Here is a 21,649-nt window from a genome sequence, read left to right as displayed (position 1 = left end):
GATGAAATGCAAGCAAAAAGGTTGTTTTTATCGGATAGGTTGTTCACAGCAAATCAGCTGTTTCTGGCTGTATGCATTTTCCAAACAAGCATATCATTACTACTGATACTTTTTACATTCTCTTTTATTTTTTTAAACTTAACTAGAAGATGGGATAGATTAACCCTTAAATGCCGAATGGACGTATTAAACGTTGAGTCAAAATGTCTCCCGTATGCCGAATGGACGTACCATACGTCGACTCAAAAATTTTTTTTTAAAAATTCGCGGAAAAATACTTATTGGCCTACCAGCCAAAAACTTTTGAATCACGCGCCTTGGGGGATGCTGGGAGTTCATGGATCGAGGTGTTGTTTTGTTTACAATCGTTACGCAGGCGCGCAAGCGCGAATTTCTTTCTTGCCGCACTAAAAAGTATCTGTGACACATCTTGGAAATTATTTAGTCTCTTTGACATAATTTTTGTACCATTTTAAATTAGCCGTTACATGGAGTATTATTTATGAAAATGTGTGCATTTTTATGTAGAATACAACAAAAAAATACTCATGATTGTAGCTTTTATCAGTTTTTAGATATTTTTATATAAATAACGATAAGTGCCAACATTTCAACCTTCGGTCAACTTTGACTCTACCGAAATGGTCAAAAAACGCAATTGTAAGCTAAAACTCTTGTTTTTTAGTAATATTCAATCATTTATCTTAATTTTGCAACTAATTGAAAGTCTCTAGCACAATATTTCGATTTATGGTGAATTTATGAAAAAACTTTTTCCTTAAGTCCGCGCGGTAACTCTTCCGAAAAAAATCGTACATGCGATTGTGGTAATGTTTGCACCATTTTAAAATTAGCCGTTACAAAAAGTTTTATATATGAAAATGTGTGCAATTTCATGCACAATACAACTAAAAACAACCCATGGTTGTAGCTTTTATCAATTTTGAAATATTTTTATATAAAAAATGATAAGTGACAAATTTTCAACCTTCTGTCAATTTTGACTACCGAAATGGTCGAAAAACGCAATTATAAGCTAAAACGTTTATATTCTAGTAATATTCAAGCATTTACCTTCATTTTGCAACAAATTCGAAGTCTCTAGCACAATATTTCGATTTATGGTGAATTTATGAAAAAAATAACATTTTCTTTACGTCCGCGCGGTAACTCTTCCAAAAAAATTATACGTGCGATTTTGGTAAAGTTTTGCACCATTTTAAATTAGCCGTTACATAAAGTTTTATATATGAAAATGTGTGCAATTTTATGTAGAATAGAACAAAAAATAAAAAATAATTGAAGGTTGTAGCTTTTCTCATTTTTGAAAGATTTGCATATAAATCACGATAAATAGAAAAAAAACCACGTTCGGTGAACTTTGACTACCGAAATGGTCGAAAAACGCAATTGTAAGCTAAAACTCTTACAGTCTAGTAATATTCAGTCATTTATCTTCATCTTGAAACAAATTGGAAGTCTCTTGCACAATATTTAGAGTTATGGTGAATTTAAAAAAAAAAAACTTTCCTTCCCTCTGCGCGCGGATTCTCCGCCACAAATCTCCGAAATGCGTGCGTCCCATTCTCGGAATATTTGCTCTGTTTTATATTATGCATTTCATAGAGTTTTATATATGAAAATGTGCGCAATTTCATGTAGAATAAAATGAAAAATATTTGAAGGTTGTAGCTTTTCTTATTTCCGAAATAATTGCATATAAAAAATATATATATAAAAAAATAAAAAAATCGACATTCAGTCAACTTTAACTCTTCAGATATGGTCGAAAACTGCATTTGTAAGCTAATACTTTTACAGTATAGTAATATTCAATCATTTTTCTTCATTTTGAAAGAAAATTTGGAGTCTCTAGGACAATATTTAGATTTATGGTGAATTTTGAAAAAAATATTTGTTTACGTCCGCGCGTTTACAATTCATGCATTATTTTGTGATAATATTTTCTCTGTGTTGCTTTTATCGTTTTACAATGTGTTATATACCAAAATGATCGAAATTTAGTGTACATTACAACGAAAAAAAGTAACTTGTTACCTTTAACTGTTTTGCGCAAAGCGCGATTTGAATACAATTATATATGAAATTTCGTTTTTGCGCTATCATATATCGCATTATTTAGATATGATAATGATAATTTTTTTCAGTTTTGATAGTTGCATACTAAACTTCAGCCAATGACAAAAAAAGGAGCCAAAAATGAACTCTTAATCTTAAAAACTAAGCGCGCTGTGATTTTTTGAAAAAAATATTTTTTCCGCTTCCGCGCTCACTCTGAAACACCTCCGGCACACGGGAGACATTTTTGTTTTTACCGCTTCGGCGTTTAAGGGTTAAGAGATGTAGGAAAAGTGGTTAGCCTAACTAAAAAATGGAATAGATGAAGAGGAGGAAAAGAGGTTAGCCTATTGTTAAATTTTGGTCTCGTAAATTTAACTAGCATGATATGTGAGATATGTAATAAAATAATTTTTTGAGGGTGAAAATTTGAGGGTCGCACGATATGCGAGATCGTGTGTTATGCGAGTATATATGATATGTATATTATGTTTTCATAAAGACATCAGACAGAAGAAAGGTCCTGAAAGTTAGTTAAAGATAAGCCAAACTGTTAAATTATTAGAAAGCTAAGACAATTTCATGGCAGGAACATTCCTCCCTTGAACTTGGCCACCTTCTGCTTGGCTTTCCTTGTCTCCCTTTTAGTTGTCTGTATCCTCTTTCGTGTGCTGCAGTGTGAAGGCTTTCTTCCTTTTTCTTCAGTTGCCTTGTAGAAACCTTAGTTATACCTCCATATCTTTCTTTACAGCTTTCTGACGGCAAATTCCTTACTTATGCTACTATTGCATGCCACCTCCTGTTGGATTCCATGTATGATTCTGTATTGCTCCATTTTCTGCATACCTCTTGATTGCATTTCTCGTTTCATGTTTTTTTTATACTGTGTTGCACCTTATCTCGCTCACTATTAACTCATAGCTTAGTAATCTCCAGTGTCCAGGTTGTCTTGATCTAATTCTTTTCCTTGTATTGGATACACTATTTTACAATTAAATCTTTTTTTCAGCCTTTTTTGTGTTTTGTCATCTTTTCCTCATGCTTCTTAATCATTGTTTAGCTAATTTAAATTGTTGAATCTGGCAAAATTACTTGCAGCTTCATCTTATCTAGAATTTTAGTAAGAAATTCAGTTATTCATATCAAATACTGTAAGCAAATGTTAAATGAAATAACTGATCTGTTACCTGATTTCCTTAGGTGATTGTAACTACTATCAGGTATATTATTAGTAAGAAATAGCTGGGATGTATGCTGTTTGGCAATGTGTGATGTAGGTACCCAGATGATATTGCTTCTCAGTAGTGTGATGAGTGAAGAAATTAGGGGATTCTACCAAGTTCGCACTGTAGGCATTACTAAAGGTTCTTTGCAACGTGTCTTTGGTCCCTATCTGCAACCCCTTTCATTCATTTACCTAACCTCCTTTCATATGCTCTTTCTTCCATCTTACTTTTCACCCTCCCTTAACATTTGATTCATAGCACAACTGCTTTGTGGTTTTACTGCTGTTACACTTTTCAAACCTTTTCTCAATTTCCATCTCAGCGCTGAATGACTTCATAGGTCCCTAATGTTTGGCCTTTGGCCTAATTTCTATATTCTGGTCAATTCTACTAAGTTCTGTGTGTATTTCTGATATGATCTGTATGATGGCTCTGTTTATCCAGCAATTTATTTATGGCTTGCTTGTGCATCCAATTTTTTTATCCATACAGTATAGAACAACTTTTATCTTTTGTGTTCCATGCGTTATTAAATAAACTTCATTTTTATGATCCTTCTATTTTTGTTATTTTATTCCACATTTAATTGCCTTATTTATGTGATTGTGCAAAAAAAACTAGCATATATGACAACTGCTTTCCTACTAGTAATTTTACAAAATTTGTTAGAAGAGTTTGTGGCCAACAATGGCCTATCCAATGTTGGGTTATGTGCTGAGCATATCTTTACATATGTGCATTAGCACATATGTAAACATCGTAGGAAGTAGTAAAGGTCCACATCCTAATGCAGTATAGTATTTCCTGCAAGTCAAAAATATGTAATTTTTGCAACAATCTGTCAGAATTGTCAACAGTAAAGATTTTTTTAAAACATGCCACCTTCCCAAAATTTTTTTTTCAATAACTACAGTACAATCCCCAATTATGCGAGAATTTGGTCGATCCGCGGCCTCGTAGAGCTGGAAAATCGTAGATTTTGATACACGTACCTTATATGAATAATTCCATTAGGGACTCAAACTTTTTTATTACCCATTTTCAATACTTTCTATGTACTACATATACTGTATTTTTTCTAATATTAAATTATTCTTATGGATAAATAAAAAATTAAAAAGGTTTTAAAGTTCTAATAACTTGAAAAAGTGTAAAATTATACCCAGGATGGTGAAAACTCCCACATACAAACACTACCACCATTGGGTGCAAGTGTACTGTACGATAGTCATTTCCTGCTGTTAAAATCTTTAAAAAACTTTTTGGGTGGAATTTCCTTTACCCATCCTCTGCCAAACTACCTTCAAACTCCTCTATCTCATCCTCCGAGAAGAGTTCTTCTGCAGAAGGAAGGCTTTGTGACCCATGATGTCACAATTGTGTGAGGCGGAGCCTTTCGTCTTAGCCAGTGGCTGAGTAGGAGCCTTCCGTCTTAACCAATGGCTGAGCATGAAATCTTTCTCTGGCATTCCCCCTCCCCCCCTTCTTTCAGACATCAGCAAACCCCCCCCCCCCCCCCCTCAAATACTTAAAAAGGCAATAGATTTTTGATATGTTTTGCAGCGCATGACTTGCAGACTTTTGAAGGCTTTGCAAATACAGCAAATCTAGTTTTGAGAACTAGCGACCGCATAAAGGGCAATCGCACAATCTGATCATGTGTTACAGATCTGAGATCTCAGAGACAATGTTACGGTGTCGAAATATCCTGGAAAGGGTCGACACAATGTTATGGCCTCTGAAAGAGGTCCGCTTCAGGTTCGATATGAAATAATAGAAAAAAAAAATTTCAACACCAACAGTTGAAACTGGGGATAGGAATATAGAAAGAAACACTAACAAAACAAAGGTTTATTTACAAGCTTACTAACAAAGGTAAATGCAGAATGGTATCTCCTATTTACATAAAAAGATAGAATCTTACACTGCATGAACTGGGGGAACAGTGAGGCAATTCAAATACTTGCTTGTCAATTTGGCAATTCGACGCGGTGGCTTCACAAAAGTAGAGCGGCAATTGCAGACGTCCTCTTGACTCCGTATTGCAGAAACTAGTCTACTTGAAAGGCAGGAACTACCCAAAACCTCTAGCAGGACCCTTTCTTCTCTGAAGTCTGTTCGAATTTGAGATAACACGAGATAATTCGTCCACTCTTGAAGACGACTAGACCGATATCCAACCAACTCTCGAACAACTCTTCTGATGATTGATACTTCGTCGGTTCCTTCGTCTCTAGTCTCTCTCTGACGATCACTGCTGCTGATCTCTCACTGATAATCTGATCTGTGGCTCTTACTGAGGATATCTCTGTGTGACTAACTGGTGATCTCTCTCTTTTACGATCTCTTCCTTCTCTTCTACGATCACTCTTTGCTCCTACTTCCTCCGTCGTATTTATACGGCATCCCGGGGGCGGGGCCTACGGTGAGCGTCACAGGTTCCCGAGATTGCTAGAATTTCTTAGATGAATCTAGACGAGGTATTGCATCAGAAATCGCGGCATTTCTCACGTCCCGATGAGATCCACAACACTCCTGCCGATTCTAGAACCACCATGATAACAGGCACCTCCAACACATTGCGCTAGCGCCTCCTTGCTGCCGAACTTCTCGAAAATGCGTTCTCCTTTCCTTTATCTTTGTTTGCTAGGAAGCAGTTACCATCACATCATGCATATATTGGGTCCATACTGTAGTTTGTTTTAGAACCCTTCAATTTACAGTGGTCCCTCCGTATTTGCGGGGGATGCGCACCAGACCCCCCCTGCGAATAGTTAGAACCCGCGAATAATTGGACTATAAAAATGCTGAAAACAGACTATTTTGTTAGTTAAAACTCAAAAAAAAAAACCAATAAAAATTTTGATACTTTGTTGTTTTTTAATATTTTTATCACAAAAAGTGCATTTTATGATGAAATTAATAAATAAAAAAGGAATTTGTGAATATTTCTCATAGAAAATACCGCGAACATGCGGATTTTCTGCAAATAATGCAGGGAAACGTTCCCGAGAGAAATCGGCGAATGTGTGAGTCCACGAATCCAGAGAACGCGAATACGGGGGTCCACCGTTTATAACAATCTGTCCCTGTTCACCTAGTTAAGTTTTCCTTCCACAAATGATTTGGTGCCAATATCACAACTGGACTAGGTCAAATAGATATGATTTGGTCAGTGGTTCTTTACCATATATAAATCCTTTCACCCTTAATAATGTCACTAGCCAGGTCTTGAGAGCTAAATTTGTAGAACAGTGAATGGTATAAATTGAGTTGGGAATTTTATCCAGATATCCAGATGTTGCATTGGGATGCTTTTAATTCCAAACAGAATAAGAATATTGCTTTGAAGTACTGTTATCCTGCCTCTGAATTGATTATATATGTATAAAATTGTTGAGACTTGTTTACAGGTATTCTCCCGCTTATGATGGGGTTAAGTTCCAAAAAACCCATCGTTTGTTGAAAAAATCGTATCTCGATTATAGCCCAGCCTACACTAGGGTAATCAGTATCATCTTCACATATACCTAGCCTACACTACACTATAGCTACTCTATGCATATACGTTATAGTAGTTATTATTCTAAGAGGTCCACAATAATAAAAAAAATGGGAGTTAAGTGTATAATTTTTAAAAGTATATACGAATTCACAACATTATTTTTTTATTATTGTGGACCTCTTATAACTTTATACATACTCTTGCTATAGAGAGTTTTTCCCAAGTAGTAGTTATTAATATCAGCTAATTCTCTCAGTTCAATAGATATTGACTTACGATAATTCATTACAAAGAGAAATTGAATAACACTAACAAAGAGTTAGCTTAGCGTACTCTGTGATACATCATATGCATATACAGTAGCCTAGCCTACAGTATACTCTATGCTACATAAATGGTATAGTAATTATCAATATTGGCTAATTTTGGAGGTTCAATGCATTCTGACGTATGATAATTCAGTACAGAAAGAAATTGAGCATGAAACGAGAATCAGATCATACGACAATTCAGTACAAAAAGAAATTGAACAAGAAACGGTATGTATAATTATAAAATACAAATGAAGTAAATGTGCATCTTTTCCATGAAGTTTTTCAAGTTAAAGATTACCTCTGTATCCAGTAATACTGTATGTATCCTCATATTGTATTATTATAAAATACTAAAGTAGCTGTCAATGTTTTGGTTTGCAAATCAGCTGATGACGAATACGAGTGTATTTCATCGTATTTAACTCAATTCTCAGTGTATGTTCTTGCTCCAAGTTAGCATAAATGAACACTATCTAGATACTCTACTTATATGGAACAAAATAATTTTTTGTTGTACGACCGTGTTTTTAACCCTTAAAACGCCTATTGGACGTATTTTACATCAACGAAAATTGTCTGTCGGGTGCTTAATTGATGTAAAATACGTCTATGCTAAAAAGTTTTTTAAATATTCGTGGAAAAATAGTTATAGGCCTACTTGGCGAAATATTTTGAATCACGTGCCAAGCTGTTGGTTTGTTTACAAGTGTTACCCAGGCGTATGCAAGAATTCTTTCTTCTAGCAGTAAAAAGCATCAGCGACACATCTCAGAAATTATTTCGTCACTTTGTCGTCATTTTTGCACCGTTTTATATTAGCCGTTACATAGAGTTTTATATATGAAAATGTGCGCAATTTCATGTAGAATACAACTAAAAACAACCCATGGTTGTAGCTTTTATCAGTTTTGAAATATTTTCATATAAATCACGATAAGTGCCAAAATTTCAACCTTCGTCAACTTCACTCGATCGAAATGGTCGAAAAACGCAATTGTAAGCTAAAACTCTTACATTCTAGTAATGTTCAATCATTTACCTTCATTTTGCAACAAATTGGAAGTCTCTAGCACAATATTTCGATTTAAGGTGAATTTTTGAAAAAAACTTTTTCCTTGTGTCCGCAAGGTAACTGCCGAAAAAATCAGAAATTCTTTCCTCAGGTTGTCATAGTGTTTGCACCGCATGGTATCTTTGCCGAAAAAATCAGAAATTCTTTCGTGAGATTGTCGTAATGTTTGTTGCACCGTTTTATATTAGCCGTTACATAAAGTTTTATACATGAAAATGTGTGCATTTTCATGTAGAATACAACAAAAAACAACCATTTTGTAGCTTTATCAGTTTTGAAATATTTTCATATAAATAACGATAAGTGCCCAAATTTCAACCTTCGGTCAACTTTGACTTGACCGAAATGGTCGAAAAACGTAATTGTAAGCTAAAACTCTTAATTCTAGTAATATTCAATCATTTACCTTCATTTTGCAACAAATTGGAAGTCTCTAGCACAATATTTCGATTTATGGTGAATTTTTGAAAAAAACTTTTTCCTTACATCCGCGTTGTAACTGCCGAAAAAATCTGAAATTCTTTCGTCAGATTGTCATAATGTTTGCGCTGTTTTATATTAGCCGTTACATAAAGTTTTACATATATATGAAAATGTGCGCATTTTTATATAGAATACAAAAAGAATAACCTATGTTGTAACTTTTATCAGTTTTGAAATATTTTCATATAAATAACTATAAGTGCCAAAATTTCAACCTTCGGTCAACTTTGATTCCACCGAAATGGTCGAAAACTGCAATTGTAAGCTAAAACTCTTACATTCTAGTAATATTCAATCATTTACCATCATTTTGCAACAAATTGGAAGTCTCTAGCACAATATTTCGATTTATGGTGAATTTTTGAAAAAAGCTTTTCCTTACGTCAGCGTGGTAACTCTGCCGCAAAAATCAGAAATTGTCGTAATGTTTGCACCGTTTTATATTAGCTGTTACATAAAGTTTTATATATGAAATTGTGTGCAATTTCATGTAGAATACAACAAAAAACAACCCATGGTTGTAGCTTTTATCAGTTTTGAGATATTTTCATATAAATAACGATAAGTGCCAAAATTTCAACCTTCGGTCAACTTTGACTCCACCGAAATGGTTGAAAAACGCAATTGTAAGCTAAAACTCTTACATTCTAGTAATATTCAATCATTTACCTTTATTTTGCAACAAATTGGAAGTCTCTAGCACAATATTTCAATTTATGGTGAATTTAAAAAAAAAAACTCTTGTACATCCGTGCTGTAACTGCTGAAAAAATCCGAAATTCTCTTGTCAGATTGTCGTAATGTTTGCACCGTTTTATATTAGCCGTTACATAAAGTTTTATGTCAGATTGTCGTAATGTTTGCACCGTTTTATATTAGCCGTTACATAAAGTTTTATATATGAAAATGTGCACAATTTCATGTAGAATTCAACTAAAAACAACCCATGGTTGTAACTTTTATGAGTTTTGAAATATTTTCATATATAAATCACGATAAGTGCCAAAATTTCAACCTTCAGTCAACTTTAACTCGACCGAAATGGTCGAAAAACGCAATTGCAAACTAAAACGCTTACATTTTAGTAATATTCAATCATTTACCTTCATTTGCAACAAATTGGAAGTCTCTAGCACAGTATTTCGATTTATGATGAATTTCTGAAAAAACTTTTTCCTTACGTCCGTGCGGTAACTCTGCCGAAAAAATCAGAAATTCTTTCGTCAGATTGTCGTAATGTTTGCACTGTTTTATATTAGCCATTACATAAAGTTATATATATGAAAATGTGTGCAATTTCATGTAGAATACAACAATAAACAACCCATGGTTGTAGCTTTTATCAGTTTTGAAATATTTTCATATAAATAATGATGTGCCAAAATTTCAACCTTCGGTCAACTTTGACTCCACCGAAATGGTCGAAAACCGCAATTGTGCAAGCTAAAACTCGTACACTCTAGTAATATTCAATCATTTACCTTCATTTTGCAACAAATTCGAAGTCTCTAGCAGAATATTTCGATTTATGGTGAATTTTTGAAAAAACTTTCCGCTTGGTAACTCTGCCAAAAAAATCAGAAATTCTTTTTTCAGATTGTCGTAATGTTTGCATCGTTCTATATTAGCCGTACAATAAATTTTATATATGAAAATGTGTGCAATTTCATGTAGAAAACAACTAAAAATAACAAATGGTTTTAGCTTTTGTCAGTTTTGAAATATTTTCATATAAATAACGATAAATAGAAAAAATTCGACCTTCGGTCAACTTTGACTCAACTGAAATGGTCAAAAACTGCAGTTGTAAGCTACAACACTTACAGTCTAGTAATATTCAATCAATTACCTTCATTTTGCAAACAAACGGGAATCTCTAGCAGAATATTTCGATTTATGGTGAATTTTTGAAAAAACTTTCCGCTTGGTAACTCTGCCAAAAAAATCAGAAATTCTTTTTTCAGATTGTCGTAATGTTTGCATCGTTCTATATTAGCCGTTACATAAAATTTTATATATGAAAATGTGTGCAATTTCATGTAGAAAACAACTAAAAATAACAAATGGTTTTAGCTTTTGTCAGTTTTGAAATATTTTCCATAAAATAAACGGATAAATAGAAAAATTCGACCTTTCGGGGGTCCAAACTTTGACTCAAACTGAAATGGTTCAAAAACTGCAAGTTTTAAGCTTACAACACTTACGTCGAAGTAATTTCAATCAATTACCTTCATTTTGCAACAAACGGGAAATCTCTAGCACAATATTTCGATTTATGGTGAATTTTTTGTTGAAAACAACTTTAATTCGTATGTGCCCTCGCGACAATTCAGCATCATATTGTGATAATATTTTCTCTGTGTTGCTTTGATTGTTTTACAATGTGTTATATACCAAAATCATCACAATTTAGTGTACAATACAACGAAAAAAAATTAACTTATTAGCTTTAACCATTTTGCTCACAGCGCAATTTGTATACAATTATATATGAAATTTTTTTTCGCACTGTCATATATTCCAATATTTATATATGATAATGATATTTTTTTTTTCATTTATGATGGTTGCATACTAAACTTCAGGCAATGACAAAAAAGGAGCCAAAAATGAACTCTTAATCTTGAAAACTAAGTGTGCTTTGATTTTTTGAAAAAAACTTTATTTCCTCTTCGGCGCTCACTCCCAAACACCACCGGCATACTGGAGACGCTTTCGGAAATACCGGCTCAGCGTTTAAGGGTTAAGTTGAAATGTGAGTTTAATACGTCTCATTGTGAATTAAATTATTTTTTTGTTAATAAATTGCATAAAAATCCAGCGATTTCATTCATTATTTTTACTAGTTTTCATTGTAATACAAGCATTACGTTATCTTTTATCAATGTGAAACAGTGAAATGTGCGTTTTCATGCCCATTAGTGTTGATTAGAATAATTTTACCCATGTTGCCGATGCACGATAATAGTCATTAGCAGCATTAACTCATTATTTTCTCAGTTTCAGCTACAACTAGCAGTTTAAATTTAACAGTACATTTCCTTGATGATTTTTTATTCATAGCAGGTAAAGTTATGACATAAAATTATATCAGTACTATTCTACATAACATCATTTATAACAAAACTATGGTAATTATTTACAATCGTAGGATGGTTGAAACAAACAAAACAGATGTTATCAGATTTAGTTGTACATAGCAAAAAAGTTGTTTCTTGTTTGGTTGTCCATGGTTGTACACATTTATGCAACAGGTATAATGTAAAAACAATACTTTCATCATTAACATGAACTTTTTTTAACTTACTTAACTAGAAGATGGTATAACGATATGGAGGTAAAGAAGTTAGGCGATTGTGATTTGGCCTCTCTTGCTGTGTGATTGTACGGTGCTGCTTGCGCCCATTGCGCACGATATTTAAAAATACATATATTCAAAATAAAGTCGTACCAGTATTAAATGCTAAACCCATCGTAAAATTGGATTATCGTAACTCAAACACTACCTGTATTTTATGAAAATCCATACAATCCAATCCCAGAATGCTCAAATGCAAACTAGTTCTTACAAATAATGATATTTTATATGTTAGTAGGCGAGGAAGACCTAAGACCAGGTGGAGAGATTGCATTAGAGATGACATGAGAGAGGAGGGAGTATGGGAGGAAATGGCACAGGACAGAGGTAGATGGAAGAGACAAATTAAAAATGGCAACCCCGAATAGGGATAAAGCTGGGAAGAAGAAGAAGAAGTAGATTTTTCAACCAGTACCAAGTATCACGTTTGGAGAACAGATTTTTGAAGAAAATTTCGTTAGCAAAATCTTCAGTTTCAGTTATATCTTTTCTATAATTTTGAAACAGTAACATCGAAACACGTCATGAAAGCTCCTCAGTTTTAGTTTTATCCTTTCAGCAAGTTTTTCAAGTTGTAACTTATTAAAATATGTCATCAAGTATTTCTTAATAACAAATAACAAGCACTTCAGACTAGCCCTATAGTGAACTGATTAAACTGTTTTGTTCAAGTAACTTACCAAGTAATTACATAGCTAAGAATTTCAAGTACCGGTAGCTAAAATTTGAAATTTGCAGTAGCGATTCTTGTTTTGGTGTAGGTCGGTACCCCGCCCACTACTGGGGAGTAGGTAAACAACTAGGCAAAGAAGCTCAATTTTATCTCTACCGGCTTCCGACGAAGGTCGTAAGTTGTAGCTTTCTTTAAATTTGGATTTCATCGTTCCTCAAGAGTTTCCAGTACCTTCGGTGAAGTACTCTGATTCTGTTGTCTTATCCTTTTGATGTTTGAGATTTTCTCTAAAGATGTCTGACTCTCGTAAGTCGAGTATCTGTTTTTGCAGAAAAGTCTGGAATACACTGTTAACTTATGCAAAGTATGATTCCCATTCTGTTTGTGTTAGATGTGGGGGTCAGGTTTGCACTATTGATTCAACTTGTAATGAGTATAGGCTGGGATGAAAAACAATGGAGGATTCTGTCTTCTTACCGCTCAAATTTAGAAAAAGATGGGAATCTTAAGGCTACTGCTAGGTACGAAAGGTCATTAGCTAGCCAGGAATCTTCCTCTGAAATACCTGTGATTTCTATTTTGTCCCCCAAACCCAGTCTTTCCTCTTTTCCACTTAATCCTGTTCCTGACTCCCATGCTTCCAATCCCAGTGGCATTGTCAATCTCAAGACAGAGTTTGAACTTAAATTTGAGCTGTTTGTTAACTCTATGGCTCAGCTAGGTGAGTCAGTGTGTATGCTTCTCGATAAAGACAAAAGTAAAGTGTTAGTGGAGGAACTGGCTGTCCGTCCTGCCGATTCTCCTAGGCGAAGGTCCCCGACATACTCCCCCGCACCTGGGAGAAGTCATACCGGAGGCCCAAGGGAGGTCGGTGGGGTCTGCCCATGTAGGTGTTTCCCAGGTAGCGAAAGACAGCCATTGGAAAGGCATCTTGGACAGTGGTCATTGTCTTTCTTCAAGCTCTGATACGTTGAGTCAGGAGAAACGGTGCCGATGGCGCGATAGTGACAAATCCAGACCACTGAAAAGGTCTGCAGTGGACTTTTCTTGTACCCATCAGCTACCACATAAAAAGGTAAAGGAGGTTAAACCTTCTTGTAGTTTCTGGAGTAACCCAGACACCTTTTCTTTGGATAATTCTGGTAATCTTCCGGAAGGAGAACATTCCCGACCTGGAGCGAGATGTAAGCATCCAAGTTCAGAGCGCGCTTTGGCACCAGTGTCGCATTTGGCTCTTCAAGCTGTGCCAGTTATGGTTCATGAGCGGCCTAGGACACCAGGGCGTGTTTTGTCTCCTGCGCAGGAGTGCCCATTAGCGCCAGAGCTCCATTTTCCAGAGTTGCTCACAGCACCAAATGCACCCATGGGTCCTCGTATTTTGTCTTCTCCTGTATCTTCTGTGGAAGAGGGAGAACTTGCTACAGAATTCTAACCTGCCGACAGCTTATGAAGCTCTTTTGCGATTTTTTCTTGAAAAGTTATCTCAACTTTTTCAATCCAGCTACTCCTGCCTCTCTTGCTACAACTCTTCAGATGAGTAAAGTTTCTTCAGATTCTCGTGATCTCCCTCAGTTAGTGCTTTCTATTTCAACCAAGAAAGCTATGGGTCAGGTCAAAAGTTGGCTAGCAGAAAAGAGAGGACAAGGGAGGGCAGTCTTCTGTTTACCTCCTTCTTGCCTGAATAAGAGAAGACATTCATATTATTTTATGGGGAGTCTCCCTCTTTGGTTGTTTCTGCCACAGCCCAAGGGGACTTCTCAGGACTAATAGTCTTCTCGGAGATCGGCGAAATTCAGGTTTTCCTTGGCTGAGATTGACTATCTCAGCCAAGATTTTACAAGTTGTTATTAGTTTTATGGACTGGTAAGAAAATTCAAGACTCTTCTTTGGCAATTTCTCCATCTGTGTCTTCTGATCTTTTAGGAGTTATCTCTTGCTTAGATAGAGGCATTAGTGACTGTTCCCGGCAAATCGCCTCTACCCTTGCAATGTGCATCCTTAAGAAGCATAAGTTGTGGTGCTCCTTCACGGCTATAGGAGTGACTTCAGTCCAGAAATCTGCTCTTCTGTTCTCACCACTGGTTCACAAATTCCTTTCTCCTGAGGATGTTGTTAGTGGGATCGCTTCTGACTTGTAGAAGTCAACCCAGGATTTGCTCTCCCAATCATCCAAGTGTTCCAGGGAGACTCCATCTTTATTCCTAAGTTTACTTCTCCCCTGCAACGGTTGCCCTTTCGTGGTGGCAAACAGAGACAGCAATCCAAGTCAAGAGGAAATGTCCACTTTCCAATCAAGACAGTTAACAGGTCTTCCTCCAAGGCCACCTCTAAGAAATGAGGACAGTCTTCCCCATGCAGCAGTAGGTGCCAGACTTCATTGTTTCTGGTAAGAATGGAGCAGAAGAGGAGCAGAACAATGGGTGATATAGGTCCTAAGAGTGGGATACTCTATTCTGCTTGTCAACTATCCATCCTTAGTCAAACAACCCATTATGTTGATGGCATACTCTCTTGACTGAGATAAGTATTCCGCTCTGACTGACAAGGTGGACTTTTTGTGGTTCCGAAGTCTTCAGGTGGGTGGAGGCCAGTCCTTAACGTAGGTACACTGATGTCTTTGTCTTGAAGACAAAATTGAAAATGGAGACAAATTACTCAAAATTTGCTTCCATCCACTGAAGGGACTGGATGGTCTCCATTGACATGCAGGACGCATACTTCCATGTCCCCATTCATCTGGAATTGAAGTACCCGAGATTTTTCTTCAAAGACCAAGGCTTTCAGTTTCAGGTCCTATGCTTCGGTCTGACTACTGCTCCCCAGGTGTTCACTTGTGTTCTGGTTCCTCTGGCGGGTTGCCTACATCCGATGGGGGTCAACATCGCCCTCTATCTGGACGATTGGCTTCTCCACTCTTCGACGGAATTAAGCTGCATGGGAGATCTACAAAAGACCTTGAAGTTAGTTTAGGAACTCAGTCTTCTAATCAACCCGCAAAAATCCCAACTAGTCCCGACTCAACTGATAGCGCATTTGGGAATGACTCTGGACTCTCTTTCTTTTTCAGGCTTTTCCCTCCCTGAAGAGAGTAGAGTCATGTCTTCACACAGTAGACAAATTCCTATCTCTCCCAAAGTGCTCTGCCAGATCTTAGATGAGCCTGCTCGGAACTCTATCCTCCATCGAACAGTTCATGTTGCTGGGCAGACTTCGTATGAGGATCCTTCAGTTTTACCATCAGTCCCGGTGGAACAGAAAAAAGTTCTCAGATGACTTCATGTTCCCAATTTTGCTAGAAGTCAAACAGCATCTGCTTTGTTGGAGATGAGAGAGAAGAATACAGGAGGGAAGTCGCTTCCTCCTCTGAACCCAGAGCTCAACTTGTTTGCAGACGCATCCGACATGGGTTGGGGAGTGCTGCTGGGCAACAGAGAATTCTCAGGAATGTGGAACTCGGCTCAAAAGGCTTGGCACATCAACCTGAAAGAGCTGACTGCAATCAGTCTGGGCTTACAAGTATTTTCTCCAGAAGTCTGAGGTTGTATAGTGGCAGTAAACTTGGACAATACAGCATTTCCAAGCAAGGAGGGACCCACTTGTTCTCTCTCAGTGAGGCCCACTTGAATCACACAAAACTAGTGACAAGGTTCATGCAGGGCAGGATGAATGTTTTAGCAGACCAACTCAGTTGCCACAGCCAGGTCATTCCTACAGAATGGACTCTGGATCCAGCAGTCTGCCGTGATCCTTGGAAGTTGTTATAAAGACCAATGATTGACTTCTTTGCAACTACCAAAAATCATTGGCTTCCACTTTACTGCTCTCCAGTGCTGGACCCAGCGGTATGGGCAGTGGATGCAATGCTTCTGGACTGGTTACACAAGGAACTTTATGCCTTTCCACCTCTAGGAATGATCAGGGAAGTGTTACAAAAGTTACAGTCACACAAGAATGTGTCAGTGATCCTCGTAGTTCCTTTCTGGCCTCAAGGGGAATGGTTTCCCGACCTGATAAGTCTGTTAGCAGATTTTTCCAGGTTATTCCCCCAAAGGCAAAAAGTGCTCAGACAACCACACATGCTAAGGTTTCACCAAGGATTGTGTACTCTGGCTCTGACAGGATTCAAACTGTCGTCCAACTCCTCAGAGCAAAGGGTTTTTTGATAGCAGCTGCAGAGGCGATTTCGAAATGTAGAAGTTGTCCTCCAACGTCTACCAGTACGAGTGGAACATTTTCCGAGCTTGATGCAGAAGAAATCAAGTCTCTTCTCGAACATCTGTGACAGATTGCCAATTTTCTGCTGTACCTAAGGATTTCTAGAGAATTGTCTACTTCTACAGTCAGAGGTTATAGGGCTGTGGTAAGCTCTGTATTTAGGCACAGAGGTTTAGACTTCTCTTCAAATCAAGATTTACTGGACTCGAGTAAGTCTTTTGATACCTACAAACGTAAGGACACTCAGCAGGTATCTTGGAATTTAGACGTAGTCCTGAAATGGCTGCCTGGTCCTCCTTTTGAACCTCAAGCTTCTGCCTCACTCAGGAATTTGTTTAGAAAGATACTCTTCCTGATTGCCTTAACTTCGGCCTGAAGAGGGAGTGAAATTCAGGCCCTAGATAAGAGTCAGTTTCTCTAAATGAGATGCTTTAGTCTCATTTACTTTAGGCTTCCTTGCTAAGAATGAAAATCCTACAAAACCTTGGCCTCGTTCTTTTACTATTAAGAACTTGTCCAGTATAGTAGGAGTGGAAGATGAAGAGGGAATTCTGTCCAGTGAGAGCTCTGAAGTTTTATATTCACAGGACTGAAAAAATTAGAGGATCTTCCAATAGCTTGTGGTGCTCTGTTAAGGACCCCTCACGCCCTCTCTCTAAGAACGCCCTTTCATTCTTTCTGACAGACCTCATTCAGGATGGCTATTCTCAGTTAGCAGTGGAGGCTCTACCTGTTTTGAAAGTAAAGGCTCATGAGATTAGAGGAGTGGCGACATCTCTGGCCTTCAGATAAAATCTTTTGTTGGTTTCCATTCTCCAGTCCACATACTGGAAATGTAAGTCCAGCTTTGCGAATCATTATCTTAAAGAAGTGGAAATTATTTTTAAAAATTGCATTACCGTGGGTCCGTTCACGGTGACTGGGAGAAGAAGCATGTGAAGTATTCCTTCCTACTTTACACTTTGCCTTGAAAGTGGACGTTGAGTCCTTTGGGAGTCTGGGGGTACTTGGTACTGGATACACTCCAGAATCATTGGTAGGGTGGTGGTTTTTCATATATGGTGAAGGTAGTTTTGTCGGTATTCTGGCTTTTTGTTGTTGTTCATGGTACTTCGCCCAGGCAGGGGCAATGTCTGTGCTGTACTAGCGCTTAGTGAATTCTTCGCTGTAAGGCCCCCACTGTAGTAGGTGACCCTGGTCAACAACACACCTCTACCAAGTTGAGAGTAGCTGCACCAGAGTTAGTTTTGTCTGCTATAGCTCTCTTAACAGGTAAGGAAACAACAAGCATTATGTTAATGCTAGCAAGATTTTCTGTTTGCATGCTTTATCAATTACAATTGCAATAGTTGTTCATCCATGAATCCCACCTCCTAACAATGTGGGAATCAGCTATGTAATTACTTGGTAAGTTACTTAATTAAAAATTATATTTTATAATAAAATAATGTTTTGTTTATATTTAACAAGTAATTACAGAATAGGTGCCCACCCTCCCCCCTCTCATGAACGATAAGGCATAAATAAAATTCAGCTTCTTTGCTGAGTTGTTTACCTATTCCCTGTTAGTCGGTGGAGTACCGACCTATACCGAACAAAAGAATCGCTACCGCGATTTTCACATTTTAGCTACTGGTACTTGAAATACTTAGCTATGTAATTACTTGGTAAGTATAAACAAAACATCATTTTATTATAAAAATATCATTTTCCTATTAAAACTACTACTACTAATGGTGAAAATAATAACCTTCCAAAATGGTACTGGAGTACAAAATTAGTTGAGTATGCCTGTTTATATTGAACGTACCTTGTAGTAGATAGGAACATATTCTGTCCAATGAAATGTTTTGAAATTTTTATGACAGATATATTTTGAAGTTTTATATCAGATTAGTTTTTATAAGATCTATTGTAAAAAAATATAAAAAATAGATCTTATAAAGCAATTTTGAAGTTTTACATCATATTTTTTTAATAAGATCTAATGTAAAAAAATCTTATAAAAAATAAACCTTTTAAAGCAAAAAGATTGAAATTGCTCATGAAAGTAACATTATACATGAGTCTAGTATGGTCCATATAATTTGTTATATATGCATGAATCATGGTATGACAATGAAACTGAAAAAGATTTTGATTTACGGATGAAGTTAAAAAATATCAGGAGTCAGATGGTATGATAAAATTCCAAGTGATACAATAAGTATATAAGATATTTTGAAAGTGAGATTGTGATATCTTGGATGTGTGTCCTTTGCACAATTTCTGAGAAAATAGAAAATGATAATATCAGGGCTTCAAAAGAGGTGGAGGACCCAGACTTCCTTTGATGGAAACTGTGAGAAGGGAGGTTAGAAATGAGGTGTGAGATTCAGGGAATATAAAGCATAGGAGAGACATTTGTGGCAGAATTTCACAGAGGCCCGTTGTGGTGCAGATTGTTGGAGATGATGATGATTATTTTTCATAAGCGACGCAATTAAAATAAAATAATGCAGTAATGTATAATTTTTCAGGTTGCTGATATTTTGTCTGCTCTTCCTGGAGATGTTCGTGCCATGCTTAAACCATCCGTTAAATCAAGAGATTCACCAGAAAAAGCTGCTAGTGGAGGTAAAAAGATGGAAGAAGGCGGTAAATTTGTTGAGCTTCCTGGCGCTAAGATGGGTGAAGTTGTAGTGCGTTTCCCTCCTGAAGCAAGTGGCTACCTGCACATTGGTCATGCTAAAGCAGCCCTTCTCAACCAGTACTATCAAGAGAAATTTAAGGTAAGTTTGTGTTAAAGATTAGCTTATAGTATAAAAGGGTGTTTATTATAATTTTTTGCCAAGTTTTTCTTTAGATATGAAATAGGAGCCTGTAAGTTGTTCTTATGAGGGTACAAACACTTGTTATTGTATGGATACATTTCTTGCATAGCTGAGGTCAGTTCATGCTTGGAAACAAGATTCTAAAATTTGCCCATCTCCTTTGTTCTTAGTTGTGGGTAATTACCCTTTAGACATTGTAGCCAAAGCACCAGTTTTTCCTTGGCTGGCAGTCCATTTATACATATTACTTGCGCTCTCATTATGGCTATGTTTGAGGTTGTTTCCTTAGGCTTTCATGCTTAAATGACTTTTGTGTTGGGCTTTCCTACCCATGGTTTTTGTGGTGTGTCTATTTAGTGTGATGTTGCCTGAGAATTCTGCATCTCCTCTTAAAGATAACCATCACAGGTGGTAAGGGTTGTGCGAGAGATTCTCGACATATCCTGCTGTTGACCCTCGAGTTTTGTGTTCAGCATACAGAGGCCAAGAGTGTTCACTGTCTTGGGACTTTTACATAATACACCTCTTGGTGTCATTATTTGTGGGAAAGATTGGGCTCAAGGAGAAAGGTAAAGGCAATGAATGTCATCAGTGTCTTCAGGTATTTCCCCTCTCCTCATAGTGTAGCTTTTGTAGGGTTGTGGACCCTGCTTGTTCCTCTTGTTCATGAGTTCATGGCAAAAACTCAAAGGCCATCTCTGGGCTCAAGGTAAGATGATGTCCTGTCCTCTGCAAGTTCATGATACTATCTGTGCATTACTTGACATCTAGTACCAAATGTCAACCAGTGGGCACAAGGAAGGGAGGATCCAAGAACATCTCATTATGACTTTGGAAGATTGCAAAGCAGGTTTATGAGATGTCTGGCAAGGGGTTAAACTCAATAGCCCTCATAAAGACTTGAAGTTACGGGCTGTGACCCTTTCCTAGTATTCAAGAACTAATCAGTGTCACAGGTACTAAGGTCAAATATTTGGTAGTACCAAATCACCTTTACACCTATATCTGAGGGATGTTATCCTCAAGCCCTTAATTACTTTTATGGGGAATGGGAGATTTGCTGTCTTCCATGATGATTTTTCTTTCCCATACCAGGAATCTAAGTTCTAATTTTCCAGAGTATGAAGACAAATAAGCCATACTCTGTCACAGAACCTCACCAGGATGCATACATTGTTACAAAGTCATCCTTCTCCAGATCACATACTTAACTAGGAAGTTGATCTATCTTGGTGGGAGATCAACACCATTCATGTTTTCTGTACGAGAAGTGAATCTCGACTCAAAAGACAAAAGTTTGTAATCTCTTTGGAACAAGTTGCAGATTTTTAAGGTAATTTGCGTTTTTCGTGGATATACAAGCCTAAATTCTTTTATCAGAATACCACCTGTAACCCTCCTTGCATTTGTCAGTGTTGCTGAAGGAGAAAATGTTGTTGTTTATAAGTGGGTGATATGGTCACACACCTCACTTCCTTGCTATTAGTTAACAATCTTGTTACTAAGTTCAGATAAGGTTATGGCCAATTTGGAATTCCTGCTATGTATACTCAGGAAATATGCAAATTATTTTAAATTATTTGCATTTTTTATTTACCTAACTCGTTCCCTCTTGTTTCATCTATGCTACAGCTTTTCTTTTTAAATACCCTCCTAGTTCGTGCTTCATAGTTAGTGCTCTTTTTATATGAAGACCTGTCTATCAATTACAACAGGTTTGCTAATTACCCTCTTTACTCCATTTACTTTTACAATGCAATTTTCGGCTTAATCTCTTTGGAACAAGTTGCAGATTTTTAAGGTAATTTGCATTTTTCGTGGATATACAAGCCTAAATTCTTTTATCAGAATACCACCTGTAACCCTCCTTGCATTTGTCAGTGTTGCTGAAGGAGAAAATGTTGTTGTTTA

The 21,649-nt window shown here is 36.8% G+C and overlaps 1 protein-coding gene across 1 annotated transcript in view; it reads left to right on the top strand.

The window, feature by feature from the left end:
• The window catches only part of LOC135226550 (bifunctional glutamate/proline--tRNA ligase-like), a 91,333-nt gene that overhangs the window by 53,654 nt on the left and 16,030 nt on the right, over positions 1 to 21,649 (top strand). The window contains exon 5 of the mRNA XM_064266210.1: positions 19,445 to 19,696. Within this exon, the coding sequence (XP_064122280.1) occupies positions 19,445 to 19,696 (252 nt within the window). The remainder of the gene's footprint in view (positions 1 to 19,444; positions 19,697 to 21,649) is intronic.

Source organism: Macrobrachium nipponense, chromosome 14, assembly GCF_015104395.2.
Source record: "Macrobrachium nipponense isolate FS-2020 chromosome 14, ASM1510439v2, whole genome shotgun sequence".
NCBI lineage: Eukaryota > Metazoa > Arthropoda > Malacostraca > Decapoda > Palaemonidae > Macrobrachium > Macrobrachium nipponense.
The sequence above is the reverse complement of the archived record's forward strand: the minus strand, read 5'-3'. Positions and strand labels throughout refer to the sequence as shown.